The sequence below is a fragment of the Gymnodraco acuticeps genome, unplaced genomic scaffold, assembly GCF_902827175.1.
Source record: "Gymnodraco acuticeps unplaced genomic scaffold, fGymAcu1.1, whole genome shotgun sequence".
Taxonomy (NCBI): domain Eukaryota; kingdom Metazoa; phylum Chordata; class Actinopteri; order Perciformes; family Bathydraconidae; genus Gymnodraco; species Gymnodraco acuticeps.
This window is the reverse complement of record NW_022990834.1, coordinates 168,900-182,184: the sequence shown is the minus strand read 5'-3', so window position 1 is coordinate 182,184 and position 13,285 is coordinate 168,900. Positions and strand designations below refer to the sequence as shown.

At 39.8% G+C, this 13,285-nt stretch overlaps 1 protein-coding gene across 1 annotated transcript in view; it reads right to left on the bottom strand.

Moving 5' to 3' along the window:
• Window positions 1–13,285, bottom strand: part of zmat4a (zinc finger, matrin-type 4a) — a 194,130-nt gene that overhangs the window by 13,483 nt on the left and 167,362 nt on the right. The window contains exon 6 of the mRNA XM_034232928.1: window positions 12,592–12,688. Within this exon, the coding sequence (XP_034088819.1) occupies window positions 12,592–12,688 (97 nt within the window). The remainder of the gene's footprint in view (window positions 1–12,591; window positions 12,689–13,285) is intronic.

Below are 13,285 nucleotides of genomic sequence, written 5' to 3'. Positions count from 1 at the left end.
TGCGAGTGCTAAACTCGAAGAGCTAAAACGTTAGCAATTGAACAGAAGTGGGAAAAGGGGCGGAGCTTAATACGGTAAATAAGGCAAAAGCTTCTGTGATGGATCCTTTTCCTGCGATACAAGAGACTCTATGTTTAATTGGTGTCTGCCAGCCTCCTCGTATCAAATTAAAATAGGGTTTTATGTCGGAAGAATCGATGAAATGTAATGATGCCTCGAAGGGGAAAAAATACTTTCTTTGAAAAATCTCATTGTGCTGTACGTTTCATCTGGAGATTTATAAAGAACGAGAGTAGAATCCACCTAATCCTGAAAGCACCGTAATTAAGGCAAAGCACTGAATGCACATTTATAGACCTGAATGGCACCAGAAGTGAAGAGAAAATTAAAAGCAGAATAAAAATTCATTTCTGGGAATCTCACAACGAGCATTTTTCCCATTTAAGTTGTATTTCTCCATTTAGGTTGTTTCTGTTATTTAGTCCCTAGAGATCGTACTGTCCTTTCTAATATCACAACACACCGCCCTTCATATCCTTTATGATGACAATACAGAGCAAGCGTTTTACTTGCTAATCCTGTTAAAAGGAGACACAATCATCTTGTCTGTTATCGTGGTTTAACGTTGAGGTTAATAGAGATATACTCATGTATACATGCTGGTAAACTCAGTTTGTTTAACCTTAATTATTCTTACTAAGTGTTGTTAATGATGCACAGACGTGTGTGCTACATGCATTGCCATCATAACCCTAACACACGGTGCCCTTTTTAGAGGGCGTTCATTTGGAGTAGCAGTAGGTTTGTTAGTTCATACGTCTTTGGCTCTTAACAGAGGTGGGAAGTAGTGGAGTACAAATACTTCGTTACTGTACTTAAGTACATGTTTCTGGTATCAGTACTTTACTCCACTACTTATTTTTCTGACCACTTTCTACTTCTTACATGTTGAACACAAATACCTGTACTTTCTACTTCTTACATGTTGAACCCAAATACCTGTACTTTCTACTTCTTACATGTTGAACACAAATACCTGTACTTTCTACTTCTTACATGTTGAACCCAAATACCTGTACTTTCTACTTCTTACATGTTGAACACAAATACCTGTACTTTCTACTTCTCACATGTTGAACACAAATACCTGTACTTTCTACTTCTTACATGTTGAACACAAATACCTGTTACTTTCTACTTCTTACATGTTGAACCCAAATACCTGTACTTTCTACTTCTTACATGTTGAACTCAAATACCTGTACTTTCTACTTCTTACATGTTGAACTCAAATACCTGTACTTTCTACTTCTTACATGTTGAACTCAAATACCTGTACTTTCTACTTCTCACATGTTGAACCCAAATACCTGTACTTTCTTACTTCTTACATGTTGAACACAAATACCTGTACTTTCTACTTCTTACATGTTGAACTCAAATACCTGTACTTTCTACTTCTCACATGTTGAACACAAATACCTGTACTTTCTACTTCTTACATGTTGAACCCAAATACCTGTACTTTCTACTTCTTACATGTTGAACCCAAATACCTGTACTTTCTACTTCTTACATGTTGAACTCAAATACCTGTACTTTCTACTTCTCACATGTTGAACACAAATACCTGTATTTTCTACTTCTCAAATTTTGAACACAAATACCTGTACTTTCTACTTCTCTCATGTTGAACACAAATACCTGTACTTTCTACTTCTTACATGTTGAACCCAAATACCTGTACTTTCTACTTCTTACATGTTGAACTCAAATACCTGTACTTTCTACTTCTCACATGTTGAAACCAAATACCTGTACTTTCTACTTCTTACATGTTGAACTCAAATACCTATATTTCTACTTCTTAGCATGTTTGAACCCAAATACCTGTACTTTCTACTTCTTACATGTTGAACACAAATCACCTGTACTTTCTACTTCTTACATGTTGAACCCAAATACCTGTACTTTCTACTTCTTACATGTTGAACTCAAATACCTGTACTTTCTACTTCTTACATGTTGAACACAAATACCTATATTTTCTACTTCTCAAATTTTGAACACAAATACCTGTACTTTCTACTTCTCTCATGTTGAACCCAAATACCTGTACTTTCTACTTCTTACATGTTGAACACAAATACCTGTACTTTCTACTTCTCAAATTTTGAACACAAATACCTGTACTTTCTACTTCTCTCATGTTGAACCAAATACCTGTACTTTCTACTTCTGTGAACAACAAATACCTGTACTTTCTACTTCTAATGTTGAACCAAATACCTGTACTTTCTACTTCTTACATGTTGAACCCAAATACCTGTACTTTCTACTTCTTACATGTTGAACCCAAATACCTGTACTTTCTACTTCTTACATGTTGAACCCAAATACCTGTACTTTCTACTTCTTACATGTTGAACCCAAATACCTGTACTTTCTACTTCTTACATGTTGAACCAAATACCTGTACTTTCTACTTCTTACATGTTGAACACAAATACCTGTACTTTCTACTTCTTACATGTTGAACACAAATACCTGTACTTTCTACTTCTCACATGTTGAACACAAATACCTGTACTTTCTACTTCTTACATGTTGAACCAAATACCTGTACTTTCTACTTCTTACATGTTGAACTCAAATACCTGTACTTTCTACTTCTTACATGTTGAACCAAATACCTGTACTTTCTACTTCTTACATGTTGAACACCAAATACCTGTACTTTCTACTTCTTACATGTTGAACACAAATACCTGTACTTTCTACTTCTTACATGTTGAACAAATACCTGTACTTTCTACTTCTACATGTTGAACAAATACCTGTACTTTCTACTTCTTACATGTTGAACTCAAATACCTGTACTTTCTACTTCTTACATGTTGAACTCAAATACCTGTACTTTCTACTTCTTACATGTTGAACACAATACCTGTACTTTCTACTTCTTACATGTTGAACTCAAATACCTGTACTTTCTACTTCTTATATGTTGAACACAATACCTGTACTTTCTACTTCTTACATGTTGAACTCAAATACCTGTACTTTCTACTTCTTACATGTTGAACCAAATACCTGTACTTTCTACTTCTTACATGTTGAACACAAATACCTGTACTTTCTACTTCTACATGTTGAACACAAATACCTGTACTTTCTACTTCTTACATGTTGAACCAAATACCTGTACTTTCTACTTCTTACATGTTGAACCAAATACCTGTACTTTCTACTTCTTACATGTTGAACTCAAATACCTGTACTTTCTACTTCTTACATTTGAACTCAAATACCTGTACTTTCTTAGCTTCTTACATGTTGAACTCAAATACCTGTACTTTCTACTTCTACATGTTGAACTCAAATACCTGTACTTTCTACTTCTTCCATACATGTTGAAACTCAAATACTGTACTTTCTACTTCTTACATGTTGAACTCAATACCTGTACTTTCTACTTCTACATGTTGAACTCCAATACCTGTACTTTCTACTTCTCACATGTTGAACTCAAATACCTGTACTTTCTACTTCTTACATGTTGAACTCAAATACCTGTACTTTCTACTTCTTCACATGTTGAACTCAAATACTGTACTTTCTACTTCTTACATGTTGAACTCAAATACCTGTACTTTCTACTCTCTTACATGTTGAACTCAAATACCTGTACTTTCTACTTCTCACATGTTGAACTCAAATACCTGTACTTTCTACTTCTTACATGTTGAACTCAAATACCTGTACTTTCTACTTCTTACATGTTGAACCCAAATACCTGTACTTCTCTACTTCTTACATGTTGAACCACAATACCTGTACTTTCTACCTTCTTACATGTTGAACACAATACCTGTACTTTCTACTTCTTACATGTTAACACAAATACCCTGTACTTTCTACTTCTACATGTGAACTCAAATACCTGTACTTTTCTACTTCTTACATGTTGAACTCAAATACCTGTACTTTCTACTTCTTACATGTTGAACTCAATACCTGTACTTTCTACTTCTTACAGTGTTGAACTCAATACCTGATACTTTCTACTTCTTAATATTGAACCTCAAATACCTGTCTTTCTTACTTCTTCACATGTTGAACTCAATATACCTGTACTTTCTACTTCTTACATGTTGAACTCAAATACCTGTACTTTCTACTTCTTACATGTTGAACTCAAATACCTGTACTTTCTACTTCTTACATGTTGAACCCAAATACCTGTACTTTCTACTTCTTACATGTTGAACTCAAATACCTGTACTTTCTCAGGTATAATAATTGAATACAAAGAGAGAAACTCAGAGGAACAGTAGCATCCAATCAGAGCCGTGTTTATGTCCATCTGACAAATATAGGTCCAGTTGTTGTCCTGCTTTTAGCACTTTTGGTCTCCAACAACTCTGAGAAAAAGTATCTGTCTTTTTAAATACGTAATGCTCAACTTATTCAACGGGAGAAGGGAGCCAAACACAGCCAACAGTGGTGAAGAAGCCGATAAATCTTTAAGAAAACATAAAGATTGAACCAGTTAAGCCCCAAGCCTGATTGCAAAGGTTCCTTCCTGACGCTCTGAATACCCCATGTTTGATAATACTTGAAGATATGCAGGTTTTTAGTTCTTAACACCTATTTATGCCACTATTATCACTGTGGTGAGAAAGCCGATACATCTTTCACAACAAATAAAGATTGAAAGGAGATTGTAAAGTTTCCTTCCAGATTAACGCTCTTCTCTCCCGTCTACTTGATGATTCATGACGATAACAAGGTTTTCTATTCCTAACACGAACCTTTTCGCCACTATTTTCCACATCTTTAGTTCCTAACACCTTATTGTTGCCACCTAACGCTTGGTGTCCTTTTCAGAGGGTAATAGTTTGGAGTAGCCAAACATTTTTTAGTAGTTTTACAAGATCATACGTCAATTTGGGACAATTTTCTGAATGCCTACAGTCTAACTTATGTGTTGGGGTTACAGTGTAGTCGCTGAAGGAGGTTCAAAACCCTTTTTGTCTCAATAATCCTTATCCTTATTATGATAATTTAACTCAAAGAGAGCAACTCAGAGGAACAGTAGCAACTGTGGGGAAATAGCCAGAAAGCATAAAGATTGAAAGGAGTAGTTATCTTCCAGATTAACGTTTTTCTCTCCCGTCTACTCATATTCATTACGATAACAAGGTTTTCTATTCCTAACACGAACCTTTTCGCCACTATTTCCCGAAAGCTTGGTGTTTTTTGCACATCTTTAGTTCCTAACACCTTATTGTTGCCACCTAACGCTTGCTGTCTTTCCTACGTGTTAGGGGGATAACGTGTAGTAGCTAAAGAAGATTCACTGCAGTGTGTTTCTGTCTGATTGTGTATCCTGTACTCTGCAGTAAAACAACAGCTTGTTGTGTTGGTCCTGATGGGATAAACACAGCAGGAGGTCCCTGTGATTACTCTGCTTAGTTTCCCTGAAGACAACATGCAATCACACAGAGGAAGCTGTGCAGCAACAATAAAGAAACAAGCACAATAATAACTGTCAATCTGTCATGTACGCTGTGTCCCACCAGGTTTCCTCTCCGTTATCTCCATCTGTGAATCCATCTGAGACTGTGAGACTTTATTCATTTACCACGGCTGATGTTCAGGTGTATATCAGTATGTAGCGTCTCTACTTTAAAGAGTCCTCTCCTGCTGATGTTCAGGTGTATATCAGTATGTAGTGTCTCTACTTTAAAGAGTCCTCTCCTGCTGATGTTCAGGTGTATATCAGTATGTAGCGTCTCTACTTTAAAGAGTCCTCTCCTGCTGATGTTCAGGTGTATATCAGTATGTAGCGTCTCTACTTTAAAGAGTCCTCTCCTGCTGATGTTCAGGTGTATATCAGTATGTAGTGTCTCTACTTTAAAGAGTCCTCTCCTGCTGATGTTCAGGTGTATATCAGTATGTAGTGTCTCTACTTTAAAGAGTCCTCTCCTGCTGATGTTCAGGTGTATATCAGTATGTAGTGTCTCTACTTTAAAGAGTCCTCTCCTGCTGATGTTCAGGTGTATATCAGTATGTAGTGTCTCTACTTTAAAGAGTCCTCTCCTGCTGATGTTCAGGTGTATATCAGTATGTAGTGTCTCTACTTTAAAGAGTCCTCTCCTGCTGATGTTCAGGTGTATATCAGTATGTAGTGTCTCTACTTTAAAGAGTCCTCTCCTGCTGATGTTTAGGTGGTATATCAGTATGTAGTGTCTCTACTTTAAAAGAGTCCTCTCCTGCTGATGTTCAGGGGTAATATCAGTATGTAGTGTCTCTACTTTAAAGAGTCCTCTCCTGCTGATGTTCAGGTATATATTCAGTATGTAGTATCTCTACTTTAAAGAGTCCTCTCTTGCTGATGTTCAGGTGTATATCAGTATGTAGTGTCTCTACTTAAAGAGTCCTCTCCTGCTGATGTTCAGGTGTATATCAGTATGTAGTATCTCTACTTTAAAGAGTCCTCTCTTGCTGATGTTCAGGTGTATATCAGTATGTGTGTTTACTTTAAGAGTCCTCGCCTGCTGATGTTCAGGTGTATATCAGTATGTAGTGTCTCTACTTTAAAGAGTCCTCTCCTGCTGATGTTCAGGTGTATATCAGTATGTAGTGTCTCTACTTTAAAGAGTCCTCTCCTGCTGATGTTCAGGTGCTAGTGTCTCTACTTTAAGAGTCCTATCCTGCTGATGTTCAGGTGTATATCAGTATGTAGTGTCTCTACTTTAAAGAGTCCTCTCCTGCTGATGTTCAGGTGTATATCAGTATGTAGTGTCTCTACTTTAAAGAGTCCTCTCCTGCTGATGTTCAGGTGTATATCAGTATGTAATATCTCTACTTTAAAGAGTCCTTTCCTGTTGATGTTCAGGTGTATATCAGTATGTAGTGTCGCTACACTCTGACACCAACAGATCATGACATATATTATTAAAATCCAATCATTTGAGATATTTTATTCTAAAATACTTTTAAAGTATTCTTTAAGTGGATGCAGAACAGTTGAAATGTCACGATGTCTGCTGAGCTGCAGGCTAACATCCAGCTTCCAGCGTCTGTTTCTAAAAGCAGCCTGTGTGACTTTCTGCTCTGATAAAGTGGAGTTAAAGTGGACGGATGCACTGTGGACATGGAGAGGAGACGCACTAAAGATAGAGAGACACAGGTAGGCGTGCGTCAGATTTAAAATGTAAAGTGCTGTGTCACGTCTCCGGGAAAACGACCAGGATAAACACAATCACTCCTTTCAGACTGTAACCAAATGTAACACAAATCACAGCATGAGTCAGAGTCAGTGCCCCACATAAAACCATCACATCTACCCAGTTATTGGAGAGTATTCATAATGGAGAGACAGGATAAAACATGTTTATACCATGGATAAAACCACTCCTTTTTTACGTTTATGATACTTACACGTTTAGTTCAGATAATCTCCACATATTAACACCACTTTATGATTTCTGAAGTAAAAAGCTAATGCTGGGCTATAAAGGAACTACAGCACGGTGACATGACTTCACGTCACCACCGCTAAGCTAAAGGCGGCTAATGTTGGGTTATAAAGGAACTACAGCACGGTCACATGACTTCACGTCACCACCACTAAACTAAAGGAGGCTAATGTTGGGCTATAAAGGAACTACAGCACGGTCACATGACTTCACGTCACCACCGCTAAGCTAAAGGAGGCTAATGTTGGGCTATAAAGGAACTACAGCACGGTCACATGACTTCACGTCACCACCGCTAAGCTAAAGGAGGCTAATGTTGGGCTATAAAGGAACTACAGCACGGTCACATAACTTCACGTCACCACCGCTAAACTAAAGGAGGCTAATGTTGGGCTATAAAGGAACTACAGCACGGTCACATGACTTCACGTCACCATCGCTAAGCTAAAGGAAGCTAATGTTGGGCTATAAAGGAACTACAGCACGGTCACATGACTTCACGTCACCACCGCTAAGCTAAAGGTGGCTAATGTTGGGCTATACAGGAACTACAGCATGGTCACATGACTTCACGTCACCACCGCTAAACTAAAGGAGGCTAATGTTGGGCTATAAAGGAACTACAGCACGGTCACATGACTTCACGTCACCACCGCTAAGCTAAAGGTGGCTAATGTTGGGCTATAAAGGAACTACAGCACGGTCACATGACTTCACGTCACCACCGCTAAGCTAAAGGAGGCTAATGTTGGGTTATAAAGGAACTACAGCACGGTCACATAACTTCACGTCACCACCGCTAAACTAAAGGAGGCTAATGTTGGGCTATAAAGGAACTACAGCACGGTCACATGACTTCACGTCACCATCGCTAAGCTAAAGGAAGCTAATGTTGGGCTATAAAGGAACTACAGCATGGTCACATGACTTCACGTCACCACCGCTAAGCTAAAGGTGGCTAATGTTGGGCTATACAGGAACTACAGCATGGTCACATGACTTCACGTCACCACCGCTAAACTAAAGGAGGCTAATGTTGGGCTATAAAGGAACTACAGCACGGTCACATGACTTCACGTCACCACCGCTAAGCTAAAGGTGGCTAATGTTGGGCTATAAAGGAACTACAGCACGGTCACATGACTTCACGTCACCACCGCTAAGCTAAAGGAGGCTAATGTTGGGTGTGATGGGTTTTAGTATTTATTCCTGCAGCACTTTATTGGACCAGTTCATGTTTACCAAATCAAACAGATTACTTTTGAAAGCAACAACCTCTCAAAGATACTTGCCTGTTTATTTACTTATATTGTAAGATTTTAAGCAAAGGCGTTACACGCATTGACGATCTTCAGCATTTCTTTAAAGTGTGCACACCAGTCAGCTATCAGAAATCTCTGACCTTTTCCTGACTATCTTTTTCCAAATGAGTGCTTCATCTCACAATATGCCAGAGCAACTAAAAACCTCACATATGCACGGTTAGAAAAGTGATTTATCATGCACCCTGTTTACAGAGTGATTCATCTCCACTGATGTGTGTCTGACGTTCTGCATCCACGGTTTTTAGCAGTGTTCGAGTGCCAAAAGGTCACGGAGAAACTCAACTGTGAGGAAAACAAAACATTATAGCTGTCAGGAATCCTTTCCACAACAGCAGCCTCAGGTGAAGGGATGTCAGAAATTGAAGGGGGAGAATTCTACATGGATATCTTCAGGAACTGACTATGAGCAACACAGAAGCTGGGTTCATTTGTATATTTCTCTACCTACGAAAGTGCTATTTTGAGTGTAAAAGTGGGGTGGCCGACAGCTGCAAACACATTACAACGACCCAAAACTCTTCCATTAGTAGAAACAGAAAGGATGCAGATATAAAAACACACATGTTCCAAAACTCATGAAGAAACATCTTCAGCCACTTGACAATACATGCAGCATTTAGAAAACATTCAGCAACTTGAGGAGACATGCGCAGAATGTTGTACTAAGTTGGTGGTGCAGGTTATCTGTCCATCCAGCTGGAAATAGATTGATTCTACTAAATGCTATAACTCTTTATGAAATAACACAACTTTGGTTTAAACTTCTATTTGTTCTTTCTTACCAGAAGGTGATTAAGTGTGGACTACATTTCCACCACACTATGCGTCAGCAGCTCATTACAATACTTGTATGTGAGTCACATGTTATCTGTCCTATGCATGTAGTCTGGACACACACACACACCACACACACACGCACACACACACACACACACACACACACACACACACACACACACACACACACACACACACACACACACACACACACACACACACACACACACACACACACACACACACTGATGGATGGCTGTCCCTGGAGGAGGTGAAGGAACATAATGACTGTCAGGTCTGACCTATCGACAGCAGCAGAGTCTCGATGCACTGCCGCAGCGCCGCTCACATTAACAGGCCGTTCGTCTCGTTTAAAGTGAAACCTTATTCCAGCAAAAAAAAAGTAATGACAGATAATTGAAATTGATTAACATAGAAGTGAAACGTTAAAATGAATTTGCATGAATCAGGGAGGCTATAAATATAAATGCTAAGTTTAGTGCTGTCCTGCTAACCCTCAGAGTGCTGTAAATTCATGGTTTTGTGCTGGGTGTATGAGGGTTAAATTAATGGGGTTCAGTTTATGTGAGTGTGACTTTAAATCTGGATGAAGATTCGCGGGGTTTATTGATGTGTATAAATAGAGGTGATACATAAATTAACATCATTGAGATTGAGGAATCAGGAGAGGCCACTTGTAAGTGTGATTATTATATTGAATGTGATTGAATGTGTATGGGATATGTGTGATCCTAATTAGTGTATTGTTGTTGTCCTTTTTTCTTCTAAGGTTAACAACCTATTTAGATTTGATTAAATCATCAAAACTAGGAGTTGTTTCCGTCCATCTTGATTCCACCCATACTGTCGGGAGATAGACAGTACACTCAGAGAGACATTTCTTCTGCGTCTGTAATGCGGACACATTGTGTACTTTACAGCCTTAATACCACATGCTATATGTTGTCTTAACAGAAGTGGAGAAAGAGGGTATGAACGACAGAGAGGTCGGGTTGAAGAGAGGATGTTTTTCCTCACAGACATCGAGATAAATGATATAATATTCTTCAAGTGACATTTCAAGGACAATGTCAGTATTATATATTATAATTCAAGCTGACATTGCGTAACTTTCGTCCCGACCGGTGGGGTCAAAAGGTATTAATACACCTATGTGTCGACTCGGTAAGTCAACCCAGGGTTTCTCAGGAAGAACAGTAGAACAATTTAATATCACTGCCCCATCTAAAATCTCACTTTAATTAGTGTTTCGGCAACGTATGGCAGCTATGTTAATATCTGAAACGCTAGACTAGAGTATATCAACTGTACTTTACTCTTACATTTTAGCTATGAAAACAGACCAGTCGCAGCATCTCTTGACTCCTCCGCTGCACTCTTCTCTTGAATAGCGACACAAAGACAATTAGTTCCATTCCAGAGTCAAAAATCGGATTTCCTCATAACTTTAACGCCTTTATTTCCTCTTAGAAAGAGAACCATGCAGCAGGTGGGCTTTGTTTCTCACACACACACACACACACCCACACACACACACACACACACACACACACACACACACACACACACACACACACACACACACACACACACACACACACACACACACACACACACACACACACACACACACACCTCTACTCGACATGTGTCCATGCTTTAATGTTGTAGAGAAACTCTGTGTGGAGGGAACACAGGGATGTTAGCCTTTGAAGACCCTTTACATGCACTAAAACACACTACAGGAGGGGAAAACACAACAAAGCAGAATAGGGCTGGATTCAAACTTTATTTTTAACCACTTCAGTTTGTGCTTAAATCAGTTTGGCTTAGCTTCTCTGCTTCCAGTCTGTGTGGACTAGCATTAATCAAATGACCTATATAGACCCCAGGCAGTGTGGTAGGTTGGTGTTGGGGGGGTTTGAGGCCTGAGGCTGAGGGTCGCGTGCGGGTCGATTCCCTGACAGGTGGGGGGGGGGTTGTGTGCGACAGTGTGTTGGTATAGCTGCATGTAAAGCAAGAGGCTCCCTCCGTGAGTGGAGCCAGGCTGTTGAACACCATGTCACGTCTCCCTGCGTCCAACCGGCCAACAGGGGGGAATTAAATCAGGGACATGCACCGTGCAGCCAATCAATTCACACCTAGAAACACACACTCACACTGCTGCAGAAACACAAAGGAGAGTCCGGAAGATTACAGAGCGAATACAAATCGCATGGAGCGTCGTTCGCCTTTCATTTAAGGCAAAATTCTTCATGTTCCAAATTCTGAAGAACATGAATCAACACCACACAGAGCCGAGCTTGAAGGGCACACAAAGACCCGGAAGTACTTTACTGTATCATATTATCTTCAATGGAGGTATTGTATGATCAGTATGACAGATGAACAACTAAAGACACGCTGCGGCATGTGTACAGCTCCTTATGGGCATTGCACCCCCGAAGTTTGGTCTACTTTCAAACTGGAGCCTCTGCAGAATAATTCATCTGGACTGTAAGGACACACACCTGCAGGAGATCTGCTTTCTAACGACCGGTTTGTAAAGAACTGAGCAGAGACACACGTGTGTTTCAGACGGTCCCATTTGTGGGTTTGCTTAATGCATTTAGAAAAGCTTCCTGCGTCCCGGTGTTACTTTAAGGAACCTGTTGTGACTGGGGGGAACGCTGTGTGCAGCTGCTCTTAAACCAGCTGTTGTTTCATGGTAAGAGACGATCCAGCAGGTTTGTTTTCCTGCAGGCAGCGTCTGAGAGCAGCTCCATTAGAGAATATTGTTTTAAATTGCAGACTGAAGAGAGGAGAAATCACAGGATGCAAAACCTCTGCGTCAGCAAAGCAGCTCTACATCCCGCTCATTCATGCCACGTGGAAACGTCTGAAGTAGAAACGAGGACGCACATCAAAGAGGGGGAAACAACATGTATTTTGGGCCGAGGACGAGGTGCATGAATATCTGACAGGAAGTGATGTGCACTCACTTGTTTTGGTGCTTGGAGCCCTGCAGGTGTGCGTGGTACTGAGCCACCGAGTTCAGAGTGACGCTGCACACTTCACATGTGTAGCTGCGCTTCAGACCTGAGAGCAAACAGAAACACAACATATATATAATTAGATATATATAATACTTTAATGCGCATTCGATCTGGGATTAAACACCTGTTTTAAGTTAGTTTTCTGTTATAATTATTAGGGATGCACGATATTGTTTTTTTGAAACCGATCCCGATAACTTCCTGCTTCTCAAGACCGATACCGATAACCGATAATAATATTATATATATATATATATTAAATGTACCTGTAGTTTTTGCACACCTGGTGGTAACAAAAGACTAGTAGTGAGCAAATGACATGAGCGTTACTACTATGAACAAAACTAGCCCTGGGGTCGTCTCTGGCAAACTTCTTGCCTTTTTCAAAAGCCTCGTCGATAGGTAAAAGCCCCGGTGCCTTTGCAGCTGGCTTTGGATTCGCCGCTAGTTTAGCAGCGCAGGCGTCTTCGTACGCTTTCAACACACCATCGTAGCGATGGCGATGTTTCAGGTGACTAATCAGGTTGGAAGTATTATAGCTCGTTGCCTTTCTCCCTCCTCGTGGAACTTCTGCATTTGTTAATACAAATAGCAAGCGAACTATCTAACTCTGAAGCTTTGAAATAGTCCCATACTACCG